The 15,043-nt window shown below is 38.1% G+C and overlaps 1 protein-coding gene across 4 annotated transcripts in view; it reads left to right on the top strand.

Moving 5' to 3' along the window:
- The window catches only part of HLTF (helicase like transcription factor), a 71,067-nt gene that overhangs the window by 24,938 nt on the left and 31,086 nt on the right, over positions 1-15,043 (top strand). For 2 of the 4 annotated variants that reach the window (XM_082459521.1, XM_082459519.1), the window contains exons 9-13: positions 2,462-2,537; positions 3,845-3,935; positions 5,522-5,601; positions 5,687-5,731; positions 6,782-6,868. In XM_082459521.1, the coding sequence (XP_082315647.1) occupies positions 2,462-2,537; positions 3,845-3,935; positions 5,522-5,601; positions 5,687-5,731; positions 6,782-6,868 (379 nt within the window). Of the gene's footprint in view, positions 1-2,461; positions 2,538-3,844; positions 3,936-5,521; positions 5,602-5,686; positions 5,732-6,778; positions 6,869-15,043 lie in introns of all 4 variants that reach the window. The other 2 variants (XM_082459520.1, XM_082459518.1) reach the window with 1 other exon arrangement.

Below are 15,043 nucleotides of genomic sequence, written 5' to 3'. Positions count from 1 at the left end.
GGAAGGTTTTAGGATATTTAGTTTGCTATATTAGTTGAAATTGAGGCTGAAAATGTGATTTCCAGCTAAGCATTTATTGCAACAGAAATTTCATTATTTCAGATAGATTTGGATATTCCAAGCTTACAGAGTGAAATGTTATTAAATTTCATGAGATTGGAGCATAGTATGATTTGATAGGTTGGACTTTATATGTATATCTTTGAACTCTGTGAAGAAAAGGGTTACTAAGAGTCATTTAATATGAAATGAATAATGTAAAGGACATCCTTTGTTTGTAGATAAACTTTTGAATTATTTTTTGCATACTATTTAATATAATATAAATGATTGTACTGATTATTGAATACTGGGTAGAATGATGAAAGGCATTTTTTTTTTAAGTGACAGACCTTTTTTTTTAATAAATTTATTTATTTATTTATTTATTTGTTTTTGGCTGCATTGGGTCTTCGTTGCTGCGTGCGGGCTTTCTTTAGTTGCGCCGAGCAGGGGCTTACTCTTCGTTGCAGTGTATGGTCTTCTCATTGCAGTGGCTTCTCTTGTTGCAGAGCACGGGTTCTAGGTGCACGGGTTTCAGTAGCTGTGGCTCGTGGGCTCTAGAGTGCAGGCTCAGTAGTTGTGGTGCATGGGATTAGTTGCTCCACAGCATGTGGGATCTTCCTGGACCAGGGCTCGAACCCATGTCCCCTGCATTCGCAGGCAGATTCTTTTTTTTTTTAAATAAATTTATTTATTTATTTATTTATTTTTGGCTGTGTTGGGTCTTCATTTCTGTGCGAGGGCTTTCTCCAGTTGCGGCGAGCGGGGGCCACTCTTCATCGCAGTGCGCAGGCCTCTCACTATCGCGGCCTCTCCCGTTGCGGAGCACAGGCTCCAGACGCGCAGGCTCAGTAGTTGTGGCGCACGGGCTTAGTTGCTCCACGGCATGTGGGATCTTCCCAGACCAGGGCTCGAACCCGTGTCCCCTGCATTGGCAGGCAGATTCTTAACCACTGCGCCACCAGGGAAGCCCCACAGGCAGATTCTTAACCACTGAGCCACCAGGGAAGCCATGAAAGGCATTTTTAGCATCAGTTTCTTGAAGCTAATGCTTTAAAAAGTTAATTATCTAAATAACTTCTAGTTACATATCTCTAAAAATGGTACATCTTGGATTTTTAATTTATTTAGACTCATACCATTGGAAGAGGATGGATTTTCTTTTCAGCCACATTTTTAGTAAAACATAAACACTAATGAGATTTTGTAAGATGTTTAAATTTCTATTTTTTTAAAAACTAAAGTAAAATATCCTTTATTGGCCCTAATTCTAGGCAAAAATTACATTGTACTCCTGCTAACCAATCCCGAACACCACTCTGAGGTTTTGATTCAAAATATGACCTACCTTTCACAATATGACCTACCTTTCTTTTTATTTTTTTATTTTATTTTATTATTATTATTTTTTATAAATTTATTTATTTATTAATTTTTGGCTGCTTTGGGTTTTTGTTGCGCACGGGCTTTCTCTAGTTGCTGCGGGGCTACTCTTCCTTTTGGCGTGCGGGCTTCTTATCGCGGTGGCTTCTCTTGTTGTGGAGCACGGGCTCTAGGCGCGCAGGCTTCAGAAGCTGTGGCGCATGGGCTTAGTTGCTCCCCGGCATGTAGGATCTTCCTGGACCAGGGCTTGAACCCATGTCCCCTGCATTGGCAGGCAGATTCTTAACCACTGGACCGTCAGGGAAGCCCCTACCTTTCTTTTTACACTGGAAGAATTAATTTAATTACACCCAATTTTATTTGTCATTCCTACCTACAGAATCAAGTCGAGAATTAAAAGTAAGATTGGAGGAACCCTGCCCTACTAGACTCAGTTGAAAATATTTCACAGAGAAGTATAAAATTTTACTTTTATAGAAGTTCTTGTGCTCATGTACACATAGTTGCACTTTGAAACAAAGGAGAACACATGAAGGGAAAAGGACAAAGTCAGAGTTGGCAGGGAAAATCCCTGATAGAGTAAGGGAGGAGGCATTCTGAAACCTGACTATTTCATCTACCCATTCTGGGAATTCCAGAAAAAAAGGATGTCAATGGCAGCCTCATTTAAGATCTATTAGGGACTCTGGTTTGAAAGTTTGTAGTCTTAGAATTCCTTTTAATTCTAAACTAAATCCCATTTTGTGAATGTTTCTCACAGTAACTAATATGCCATTTATAATTGAGGTTTGCTTTTTTGTATTCCTTTTGAAAAGGTTAAGACAGACTAGTTTTCTTTTTTGAGATACCTGTGAAAAAATTTTTCATCAATTTGTACATTTTTCCTCTTAATGCACCTCCTTCCATTGCTCCAGAATAGGGTAGCAATTTAAGTAGTCTTTATTATGTAAAGTAAAGCAATATAAAATAGTATGCATTTTTAAGTTTACTTAAAACTGACAGCAGTACTATGTAAGAAATATGCCTTTTCATCCAGGAATGTAATGTTTACGATGAATCTATGAAACTTGGAGGGAACAATACCAGTGAAAAGGCAGATGGACTAATCAAAGGTAAACTTTAATTTTGAACATGACCCCATGTTTGATTTAGATTTTTCCAATTTAATGATGTAATTCCAGCTCTGGCTTAGTACTATACAAAAATTTCAGATCTCTTTTTCTAAAGAATCTCATGAGGACTGGTAGGAAAAATTTCATCAAGGAAGCGATGCGATGATGGAATTGGCTTGGTAGCACATTAGAGGAGGAAAAGCATTTTTGGTTGAAAAAAAACCCATGAAAGGGCGGTTAAAGTCAAGACAAAACACAGAGTATATTGCTCTGGGACCTCAGAGTAGTTTATGGTATTTATAATGTAAATGAATAACAGCAGAATATGCATGAATATGCATGAATAAACAGCAGATAAAAATAGAAAGATAGGTTAGAGCCAAATTAGCAGAGGAGAAATGAAAAGGGATCTATGGATTTAACAGTTATGTGGCTGGATTTAGCAGTCGGTGACTTTCATAAAATTAATTTCTTAAGATTGCTTAGAACAGAGCAAGACTGAAAATATTTTAAAATAAGACTAGTAGATAAAGAATTGTTAACAACTATGTGCTGTTATGAATTTTGCTGTGTTTCAGATAGGAGAAAAATAGTTGGAGAGAGAGGCAGAATTGAGGGCTTTTGGGGGGCGTCGTTTAAGAAGGAAATCCATGGATAGGAAAAGATTTTGTATACAATGGAGAGAATAATTTGGTGGCCTGTGGGAGGAAATGAGATCAAGAAAATAGGTACATGAGTCAGCATTAGAAGGAAAGGAAGTAAGGTTGAGGAAAAATATAGATAATTGAGAGAATAAAAAGGTAGGAAAATTGATAATTTATAGAAGATGACATCTGATTTTCTTTGTAAAGTGAAGTAGGTCATCTGGGAGTAAAAGGAGTTTAAAATCTAGCAGAGGATCCAGTGTAGTATAGATCATCCAGGTGAGTGGGTAGGGAGGATGTGTGATAGGTAAAAGAGTTGCTAACTGATACAAGGTGACCCTAACCCTAATACCACCTGTTTATTGTTCATTTTTTTTTCCAGCAGCTCTTAGCTGCCTTGGTATAGCAGGAAATTCAGCCAGTGTACGAATTGGCTAGATGACTACAGGGGAAAGACTGGGCACAAAAAAATTGAAGGTACTTTTCAGTGAGAAAATACTAGATTAGGAAATTGTAGAGAGTACAGCTGGCTGATTGAAAGAATAGGAATGAAGATATTAAGAGTTGAGCTACTGAGTTGGAAAACCAAGGTTTTAAGGATACTGCTAGTCTAAGACAATTTACTAATACTCTGTATATTTGTCCTTTTTTTTGAAATGGAAGGATCTAGATGTAGTGGAGAACCCAGTATTTCAGATGTCAAGGGAAAGAATAAATATCCCAAGTCAGAATTCTCTAGCTCCCGCCCCAAAAGGTAAACTCTATTATGGTTTAATTTTATGTAATATGTTTAAACTCCTTCTCCGTTTTCTTACATGTGGGAGAGAGCTATGACCATTATCTCAGTTGCAGAGTTCTTTCAAATACATTTCTTTAATTTGAAACTGCTAAAGTCACTGTGACTTAGGCAGGTAGACTGTTCTTATTTTACAGGTGAAAAAAAATAATATTAATATATAAAAGAGGTGAACTGGTAATTTTTAATAATCACTTATCTTTCTACTATTTTCCTATTTCACATAGGAAATGAGATCTGGCTCTTGGGTTTTTTGTTTTTGTTAAGACTTTAGAAGAATTTTCTTTATGAATTTGAGGAGTTGAGAACTGATGTCTATTTATCGGATGGTTTGACAAAAGCATTCTTTGCTCATCTGAGTTCTTTCTCACTTTACCTTTAGTGGAAATAAGACATGATAAAGTTATTTATGGAGAGTATTATATTAATGTAGACTGGAGGGAGACTTTGAATAACACATAATGCCCCTCTGCTCTCCATTTGAATCTGTTAACTTTATAAATTTTATTTACTCTCTGAGGTAGATCTAAATACTTGGCTTTTGTGTTTTATTGTCCACCATCAATATCTGCAGGCATGACCTCAAATCTGAGTCCCTCTTAGCTATTCCACCAATAGAGGTTTCAAAACTGGGGCTTTGTTAATTGTTCTCTATCTTTAGTACCTGTCTGAACTGAGCACAAAACCAGGACTCATCAGTTTCCCTCTCATCTAGATATCAAATCTTATAACTCTGAACTGACCATGAGTGTTGGTAACGGGGCACTGTTAGGTAGCCCAGATCAGATTAAAGGGTGTGGAAATAATGATGATATGGGAAAAACAACCACCAACACACATACTAAAACTAATACATATATACTTACTGTGCAACAGGCACTATTTTAGAGGCTTTGCATGTGGTAACACATTTTATCCTACAAAGTGGATTGTATCTTTATTCCTGTTTTCCAAGTGAGGAAACTGAAGCTTAGAAGAATATTAGGTGACTTGCCTAAAGTCACATAGCAAATAAATGGTGGAATGGACATTTGAATCTAAGCAGTCTCTCTCCAGGGTCCATCGTTCGTAGGCACTTAACCACCATATTGTACTGTTTCTACACAGAATTTATAAAAATTTTCATTGTGAAAGAATTATATTTTTGCCTCTTAGCTGCCTATTTCATTATATTGGAGGGTTATCTTTGATAATCAGAGTCACTTCTTTTTTGTTCTAGTTTTAATACAAGTGTTTGAATTGAATTACCAAATACTGAACAAAGTGTTGAAGGGATTACTATCTTAGAATGGTTTACTTTCTCAAATTTATTTTAATAATAGTGATACTGCATTTTGTATAGTGAATGCTTTTGGCTACGAAAGCAAAATGCTTTCAGCAAATTTGACTTTCATTTGTCAAATAAAAAATTTTTTCCCCTGATATTTTTTCAAAAAATAAACCGGGGCAAGATAAAAAACATTGGTATTACATTTATTAAACATAAGTTTTTATATCCCGTTTTGTTTTGGATAGATAAAAAATTTGTGTATACTTAATTTTAGGAGAAAAACTGCGGTACAGTACACTGAAAGCAGCGATTCAGAGGAAATTGAAACAAATGAATTGCCACAGAAAATGAAAGGTAATAGAAATGAGTTTGATTTGATAATGTGTCCTGTGTTTTAATTTCCTAGTGTGACCAACGTTATATTTGGTTTTGCTTTTAGACAAAGTGAAAAATACACAGTCAGAGACTAAAATCAGAGAAAAAGGTATGTATATCTCAATATCCCCCTTTTTTTTTTTTTAATATGTATGTATTTATTTGGTTGTGCTGGGTCTTAGTTGTGGCAGGAGGGCTCCTTAGTTGAGGCATGCATGTGGGATGTAGTTCCTTAAGCAGGGATGGAACCTGGGCCCCCTGCATTGGGAGCATGGAGTCTTCACCACTGCACCACCAGGGAAGTCCCTTTCTCAGTATCCCTAATCTACACTTAAAGATTATTAAAGTAAAACCTCACTGATTTGTATCTGTCTGGCTTGGAATTCTTTAATAATAGGTTGTAAACTTGACTGCTTTTTACATTTGAACTATTTATGCTTAGCAAGGGTGTTAAATGAATGAAGCAAATTGAAAGAACAGTTTCAAATTAAAATTTAAGAGAATATATTTAAACCAACTTTAGACAAAACAAAGTACCTTCTACTAATAAAATGACTTCAATAAAACCTTTTTTGTATATGTATAAATTGTAGTTACTAAAGTAGGGTGAGACTGCCTTGTCAATATAGTACTACTATTACTGTTACTTAGCATTATACAGATTTACAAATATTCAGTGAGTATCTTTACTTTTTCCTTTATCTTTAAAACATACAGTTTACTTTGTTTTTCTCTTAATCTGATCGTGCTGTATTCCTAATAAGTTAAGAAATTGTATTGCATTTGGAAAATAACTCATCATCATTGACTGATCTGAAAATTTGGCAGCATCTTCATTAAAAGTTAAACACCTGTTTCATTGAAAAGATTCTCCTTCCACCTGGGAGCTGAATCACTTTGGTGCTTCTACTTTCACATCTCTTCCTCAAGAGAAGCAACAATGAATCATGAATGACTACATTTCTTCTTTGAGCTGGAAAGATAGTGTCAAAAGAAGCAATTTTGGTTACTAGAAATTATTTTTATTTAATAATATGAGCTCTTAAGAAAGTGTGGAAGTGGTATTATATTTCCTGTCCTTAGAAAGTACCTGTACTTAAGTACAGGAGAGAATTAGTTTTCAAATATCTTAATGATTCTGTGGTTTTCACTTCAGCAGGATCATCTAAGGTTAAAGAAGATGCAGAGTTTGCATGTGCACTTACTTCATCTACCCCTGCAACCAAAAAGAAAATGTTGAAAAAGAGTGAGTAAATCTGCTGGGTTTTTACCTTTTGTTTGGTTTGTTTTTTCTGTTTTTCAAAGAAAAAAATTTTAAATGACAAGTTATAAAACCATATTACAAGAAGTTAAGAAAGTAGAGAAAAGAAAAAAGACAATCTCATTTTTAAAAGTGCACTTTGATGTATATTCCTATTCTGTTTGTTTTAGTTAGGTCAAAAAATATGATGGGAATAGGTCCCTTACTCATCTGAGTAGCATAGATATTTTTTTCTAATAAAGGCACAGAGCAATTTATGGCTGCTTTAAAACTTAATTTAATTTGGATTAATTAGAATTATTATAAAGATTTAATTTTTGGTATGAGAAGAATATGCTTTTCAATTAAAAATGTAAGTGATCTTTATTATTACTTCATATTTTGTAATACACAGGGAAATGACACTGCTTAAGAGTCTGAATATTTGAAATGGAAAGAGATTGAACTGGTTAAGGTGATCTGGGACAAGTTATTATATTGCTGCACCTTAGTATCCTCTGTTTTACATGTTAGAGATACAGCAGACAAAAGTCTGTTTTCACAGAGCTTATGTCTAATGATGGGGGGGAATATAAAATAAACAAATAAACACATAATTAAAATCAAAAAAATTTTTTTAATTGAAGTATAGTTGCTGTATAATATTGCCTGTTACAGGTGTACAATATAGTGATTCACAATTTTTAAAGGTAATACTCCACTTACAGTTATTATAAAGTATTGGCTGTATTCCTCATGTTGTACAGTATATCCTTGTAGCTTATCTTATACCTAATAGTTTGTACCTCTTACTCCCCTACTCCTACACTGCCCCTTCCCTATTCCTTCTCCCCACTGGTAGCCACTAGTTCTCTACATCTGTGAGTTTGCATCTTTTTTTCTATATTCACTAGTTTGTTGTATTTTTTAGATTCCACATATAAGTGATATCATATACAGTGTTTGTCTTCTCTCTCTGACTTATTTCACTTAGCCTAATGCCTTCCAAGTCCATTTATGATGCTGCAAATGGCAAAATTTTGTTCTTTTTTTTTTTGAAAACAGTTGTTTTATTTATTTAAAAACATTTTTTTTGGCCACACCACGTGGCTTGTGGGATCATAGCTCCCCAATCAGGGATTGAACCTGGGCCACAGCAGTGAAAGCGCTAAGTCCTAACCACTGGACCGCCAGGGAATTCCCAAAATTTCATTCTTTTTAACAGATAATATTCCATTGTATGTATATGCTACATCTTCTTTATCCATTTCATCTGCTGATGGACACTTAAGTTGCTTCCATATCTTGGCAATTGTAAATAATGCCGCTGTGAACATTGGGGGTGCACGTATTTCTTAGAATTAGTGTTTTTATCTTTTCTGGATGTATACCCAAGAGTGGAATTGCTGGGTCATATGGTAGTTCTATTTTTAGTTTTTTGAGAAACTTCCATACTGTTTTCCACAGTGGCTGCACCAATTTACATTCCCACCAATAGTGTACGAGGGTTCCCTTTTCTCTACATCCTCACCAACATTTGTTATTTGTGTTCTTTTTGATGATAGCCAGGCTGACAAGTGTGAGGTGATATCTCGCGGTTTTGATTTGCATTTCCCTGATGATTAGCGATGTTGAGCATGTTTTCATGTGCCTGTGGCCATCTACATTTCCTTTTTAGAAAAATGTCTATTCAGGTCTTCTGCCCATTTTTTAATCGAGTTGTTTGTGTTTTTGATATTGAGTTGTATGAGCTGTTTATGTATGTTGGATATTAGTCCATTATCAGTCATATCATTTGCAAGTATATTCTCCCATTTAGTAGGTTGTTTTTTTGTTTTGTTGATGGTTTCCTTTGCTGTGCAAAAGCTTTTAAGTTTAATTAGGTCCCATTTGTTTATTTTTGCTTTTATTTCCTTTACTTTAGGAGATGGATCCAAAAAACACTGCTGTGATTTATGTCAAAGAGTGTTCTGCCTGTTTTCCTCTAGGAGTTCCATAGTATCTGGTCTTACATTTAAGTCTTCAGTCTATTTTGAGTTTATTTTTGTATGTGGTGTTAGAGAATGTTTTACTTTTTCATTCTTGAACATGTAGCTGTCCAGTTTTCCCAGCACCACTTATTGAAGAGACTGTCTTTTCTCCATTGTATATTCTTGCCTTTTTTAAATTGTAGATTAATTGATCATAAGTGTGTGGGTTTATTTCTGGGCTTTCTATCCTGTTCCATTGATCTATGTGTATGTTTTTCTGCCAGTACTATACTTTTTGATTACTGTAGCTTTGTGGTATAGTCTGAAGTCAGAGAGCATGATTCCTCCAGCTCTGTGAAAATCACTGCTGCTGAACAGACAACAAGAAAAAATGAAAAGAAATGAGGACACTTTAAGAGACCTCTGGGAAAACACCAAGCACACTAATATTTGCATTATAGGGGTCCCAGAAGGAGACGAGAGAGAGTAAAGGCCTGGGATGTAATAGCTGAAAACTTCCCTAACCTGGGAAAGGAAACAGTCACCCAAATTGAGGAAGCACAGAGAGTCTCATACAGGATGAATCCAAAGAGGGACATGCCAAGACATTTTGTAATTAAAATGGCAAAAATTAAAGGTAAAGAGAGAATATTAAATGCAGCAAGGGAAAAGCAAAAAATAACATACAAGGAGGGACTTGCCTGGTGGCACAGTGGTCAGGACCACTTGCCAATGCAGGAGACACGGGTTCGATCCCTGGTCTGGGAAGATCCCACGTGCTGTGGATCACCTAAGCCCCTGCGCCACAACTACTAAGCCTGCGCTCTAGAGCCCGTGCACCATAACTACTGAAGCCAGTGCACTCTAGAGCCCACGCACCACAGCTACTGAGCCCATGCACCGCAACTACTAAAGTCCGCGTGCTATAGGGCCCGAGTGCCGAAACTACTTAAGCCCATTTGCCTAGAGCCCATGTTCTGCAGTAAGGGAAGCCAGCGCAATGAGCAGCCCGCACACTGCAACGAAGAGTAGCCCCTGCTTGCTGCAACTAGAGAAAGCCTGCGAGCAGCAACAAAGACCCAACACAACCAATAACAAAACAAAAAAACATACAAGGGAACTCCCTTAAGGCTATCAGCTGATTTTTCTTTTTAATAAATTTATTTATTTATTTATTTATTTTTGGCTACGTTGGGTCTTCGTTGCTGTGCACAGGCTTTCTCTAGTTGCGGCGAGCAGGGGCTACTCTTCGTTGCGGTTCACAGGCTTCTCATTGCAGTGGCTTCTCTTTGCGGAGCATGGGCTCTAGGTGCGCGTGCTTCAGTAGTTGTGGTACTCGGGCTCAGTAGTTGTGGCTCTTGGGCTCTAGAACGCAGGCTCAGTAGTTGCGGTGCATGGGCTTAGTTGCTCCACAGCATGTGGGATCTTCCCAGACCAGGGCTGGAACCCATGTCCCCTGCATTGGCAGGCAGATTCTTAACCACTGTGCCACCAGGGAAGTCCCTATCAGCTTATTTTTCAGCAGAAACTCTTCAGGCCAGAAGGGAATGGCATGATATATTTAAGTGATGAAAGGGAACAGGCTATAACCAAGAATACTCTACCCAGCAAGAGTCTTCTTTAGATTTGATGGGAGAAGTCAGAAGCTTTACAGACAAAAAAAGTTAAAAGAGTTCAGCACCACCAAATCAGCTTTACAACAATTGTTAAAGGAACTTTTCTAGGCAAAAAAGGAAATGCCACAACTAGAAACAAGAAAATTACGAAATGAAAAAGCTCACCAGTAAAGGCAAACATACAGTAAAGGCAGGAATCATCCTCATACAAAGCTAGTAGAGAGGTTAAAAGACAAAAGTAGTAAAATCATCTATCTCCACGATAAGCTGTTAAGGGATACACAAAACAGGTGTAAAATACAATCTCAAAAACAGTCATCATGAGGGGATTTTTAAAATGCATTTGAAATTAAGAGGTTAGCAGCTTAAAACAATCACGTTATATATAGACTGCTATACAAAACCTCATGGTAACTGCAAACCAAAAATCTGTAAAAGATACACACACAAAAAAGAAAAAGGAGTGCAAACATAACACTAAAGATAGTCATCACATAACAAGAAAACAAAAGGAGAAAGGGGAAAAAGACCTACAAAAAGAAATCCAAAACAATTAACAAAACGGCAATAAGAAGATATATATCAATAATTACCTTAAATGTAAATGGACTAAATGTTCCAATCAAAACTCATAGAGTGGCTGAATGAGTACAAAAACAAGACCCATGTATATGCTGTCTACAAGAGACTCACTTCAGATATAGGGACACATACTGAAAATTAGGGGATGGGAAAAGGTATTCCATGCTAGTAGAAATCAAAAGCTCAAGTAGCAATATTTATATCGCACAAAATAGACTTTAAAATAAAGATTGTTACAAGAGACAAAGAAGAACACTACATAATGATTAAGGAATCAATCCAAGAAGAAGGTAAAATAACTGTAAATGTATATGCACCCAACATAGGAGCACCTAAATATTAAGGTATAATTTTAATTAGGAAGTGCTGTGAAGAAAATAAAGGAGGATAGTGAAATAAAGATTGACTGAAGGTGCCTGTTTAAGAAGGTGATATTTGAGCTAACAAAGAATGATGAGAAAGAGTTAACTTTGGTATAAAAATCAGACAATTAGGAATAGAAAAAATAGGTTTTAGATTACTATTGACCCTAACTTTAGAAATTTTAAGAAATGTGGGACTTCTCTGGTGGTCCAGTGGTTAAGACTCTGCACTTCCAATGTAGGGGGCATGGGTTCGATCCCAGGTCAGGGAAGTTCTGCATGCTGTGTGGTGTGGCCAAAAAAAAAGAAAAAAATTATATATATATATATATATATATATATATACACACACACACACACACACACACACACACACACACACACATATATGTATATACATATATATGTAAAAGAAAAAGGAAATGTGGAATTTTCAACTGAGATAGAATGAAGTCACAGAAAAAAGTCCCCTTCTGTTGCAGACCCATAGCTGTAATACAAGAGAGTAACTTGAAAAATCATACCTGTGATAGAACCAAAAAACCATATTTCTGGAAGAGAAGCAGAATAGAAACAAAAATCAGTGAGTGGGGATAGAAGCCATATCTTGTGGTAGATAGTGATTTCTTAAACTTAAGACATAAAAAGTCATAAGGAAAAGATTGATTAAATTATGCTGCATTTTAAATTTCTGTGCATCAAAAGGCACCATAAGCAAAGTGAAGAATGATAAGGCTTAAGAAAAATTTATGATAAGTGTAACTTAAAAAGGATTAGTATCTGGAATATGTAAAGAACCCTTTACAAATCAATTAGAAAAAGACAGCCCAGGAGACCTTCAAGATGGCAGAGGAGTGAGACGTGGAGATCGCCTTCCTCCCCACAAATACATCAGAAATATATCTACATGTGGAACAACAACTACAGAACACCTACTGAATGCTGGCAGAAGACCTCAGACTTCCCAAAAGTCAAGAGACTCTCCAGGTACCTGGGTACGGCAAAAGAAAACAGAAAAAACAGAGACTAAAGAATAGGGATGGGACCTGCACCTCGGGGAGGGAGCTATGAAGGAGGAAAAGTTTCCACACACTAGGAAGCCCCTTTGCGGGCGGAGACGGGGTGGGCAGAGGGGACGCTTCGGAGCCATGGAGGAGAGCGCAGCAACAGGGGGGCAGAGGGCAAAGCGGAGCAATTCCTGCACAGAGGATCGGTGCCGACCAGCTCTCACCAGCCCAAGAGGCTTGTCTGCTCACCTGCCAGGGAAGGTGGGGGCTGGGAGCTGAGGCTCAAGCTTCGGAGATCAGATCCCAGGGAGAGGAGAGGGGTTGGCTGCATGAACACAGCCTGAAGGGGGCTAGTGCGCCACAGCTAGCTGGGAGGGAGTCCGGGAAAAAGTCTGGACCTGTCTAAGAGGCAAGAGACCATTGTTTCGGGGTGCGCGAGGAGAGGGGATTCAGAGCACCACGTAAACAAGCTCCAGAGACGGTCGCTAGCCGCGGCTATCAGCCTGGACACCAGAGACGGGCATGAAACGCTAAGGCTGCTGCTGCCTCCACCAAGAAGCCTGTGTGCAAGCACACGTCACTATCCACACCTCCCCTCCCTGGAGCCTGTGCAGCCCGCCACTGCCAGGGTCCCGTGATCCAGGGACAACTTCCCTGGGAGAACACAAGGCGTGCCTCAGGCTGTTGCAACGTCACGTTGGCCTCTGCCGCCACAGGCTCGCCCCGCATTCCGTACCCCTCCCTCCCCCCGGCCTGAGTGAGCCAGAGCCCCCTAATCAGCTGCTCCTTTAACCCCGTCCTGTCTGAGTGAAAAACAGACGCCCTCAGGAGACCTACATGCAGAGGCGGGGCCAAATCCAAAGCTGAACCCCGGGAGCTGTGCAAACAAAGAAGAGAAAGGGAAATCTCTCCCAGCAGCCTCAGGAGCAGCGGATTAAATCTCCACAGTCACCTTGATGTACCCTGCATCTGTGGAATACCTGAATAGACAACGAGTCATCCCAAAATTGAGGCAGTGGACTTTGGGAGCAACGATAATATATGTTTTTCCTTTTTCTCTTTTTGTGAGTGTGTATGTGTATGCCTCTTTCTGTGATTTTGTCTGTATAGCTTTGCTTTTACCATTTGTCCTAGGGTTCTGTCTGTCTGTTTTTTGTTTGTTTCTTTTGTTTTTATTTATTTATATTTTTAATAATTATTTTTTATTTTAATAACTTTATTTTATTTTATATTATTTTTTTCTTTCTTTCTTTCTTTTTTTCCCCCTTTGCTTCTGAGCCGTGTGGCTGACAGGGTCTTGGTGCTGTGGCCAGGTGTCAGGCCTGTGCCTCTGAGGAGAGAGAGCCGAGTTCAGGACATTGGTCCACCAGAGACCTCCCGGCTGCATGTAATATCAAACGGCAAAAGCTCTCCCAGAGATCTCCATCTCAAAGCTAAGACCTAGCTCCACTCAACAACCAGCAAGCTACAGTGCTGGACACCCCATGCCAAACAACTAGCAAGACAGGAACACAATCCCACCCATTAGCAGAGAGGCTGCCTAAAATCATAAGGTCACAGACACCCCAAAACACACCACCAGACGCGGTCCTGCCCACCAGAAAGACAAGATCCAGCCTCTTTCACCAGAACACAGGCACCAGTCCCCTCCACCAGGAAGTCTACACAACCCAGTGAACCAACCTTAGCCACTGGGGGCAGACACCAAAAACAACGGGAACTACGAACCTGCAGCCTGCGAAAAGCAGACTCCAAACACAGTAAGTTAAGGAAAATGAGAAGACAGAGAACACACAGCAGATGAAGAAGCAAGGTAAAAACCCACCAGACCAAACAAATGAAGAGGAAATAGGCAGTCTACCTGAAAAAGAATTCAGAGTAATGATAGTAAAGATGATCCAAAATCTTGGAACTAGAATGGAGAAAATACAAGAAACGTTTAACAAGGACCTAGAAGAACTAAAGAGCAAACAAACAATGATGAACAACACAATAAATGAAATTAAAAATTCTCTGGAAGGGATCAATAGCAGAATAACTGAGGCAGAAGAATGGATAAGTGACCTGGAAGATAAAATAGTGGAAATAACTACCACAGAGCAGAATAAAGAAAAAAGAACTGAGGACAGTCTCAGTGACCTCTGGGACAACATTAAATGCACCAACATTCGAATTATAGGGGTCCAGAAAAAGAAGAGAAAAAGAAAGGAACTGAGAAAATATTTGAAGAGATTATAGTTGAAAACTTCCATAATATGGGAGAGGAAATAGTTAATCAAGTCCAGGAAGCACAGAGGGTCCCATACAGGATAAATTCAAGGAGAAACATGCCTTAAGACACATATTAATCACATATAATAAGACACATACATGTTAAGACATATATTAAGACACATATATTAAGACACATATTAATCAAACTATCAAAGATTAAATACAAAGAAAAAATATTAAAAGCAAGGGAAAAACAACAAATAACATACAAGGGAATCCCCATAAGGTTAACAACTGATCTTTCAGCAGAAATGCTGCAAGCCAGAAGGAAGTGGCAGGACATATTTAAAGTGATGAAAGGGAAAAATCTACAACCAAAATTACTCTACCCAGCAAGGATCTCATTCAGATTCAATGGAGAAATTAAAAC

The sequence above is a fragment of the Balaenoptera physalus genome, assembly GCF_965194825.1.
Source record: "Balaenoptera physalus genome assembly, chromosome: 4".
Lineage (NCBI taxonomy): Eukaryota > Metazoa > Chordata > Mammalia > Artiodactyla > Balaenopteridae > Balaenoptera > Balaenoptera physalus.
Note: the sequence above shows the minus strand (reverse complement) of the source record. Positions and strands in the feature narration are given on the sequence as shown.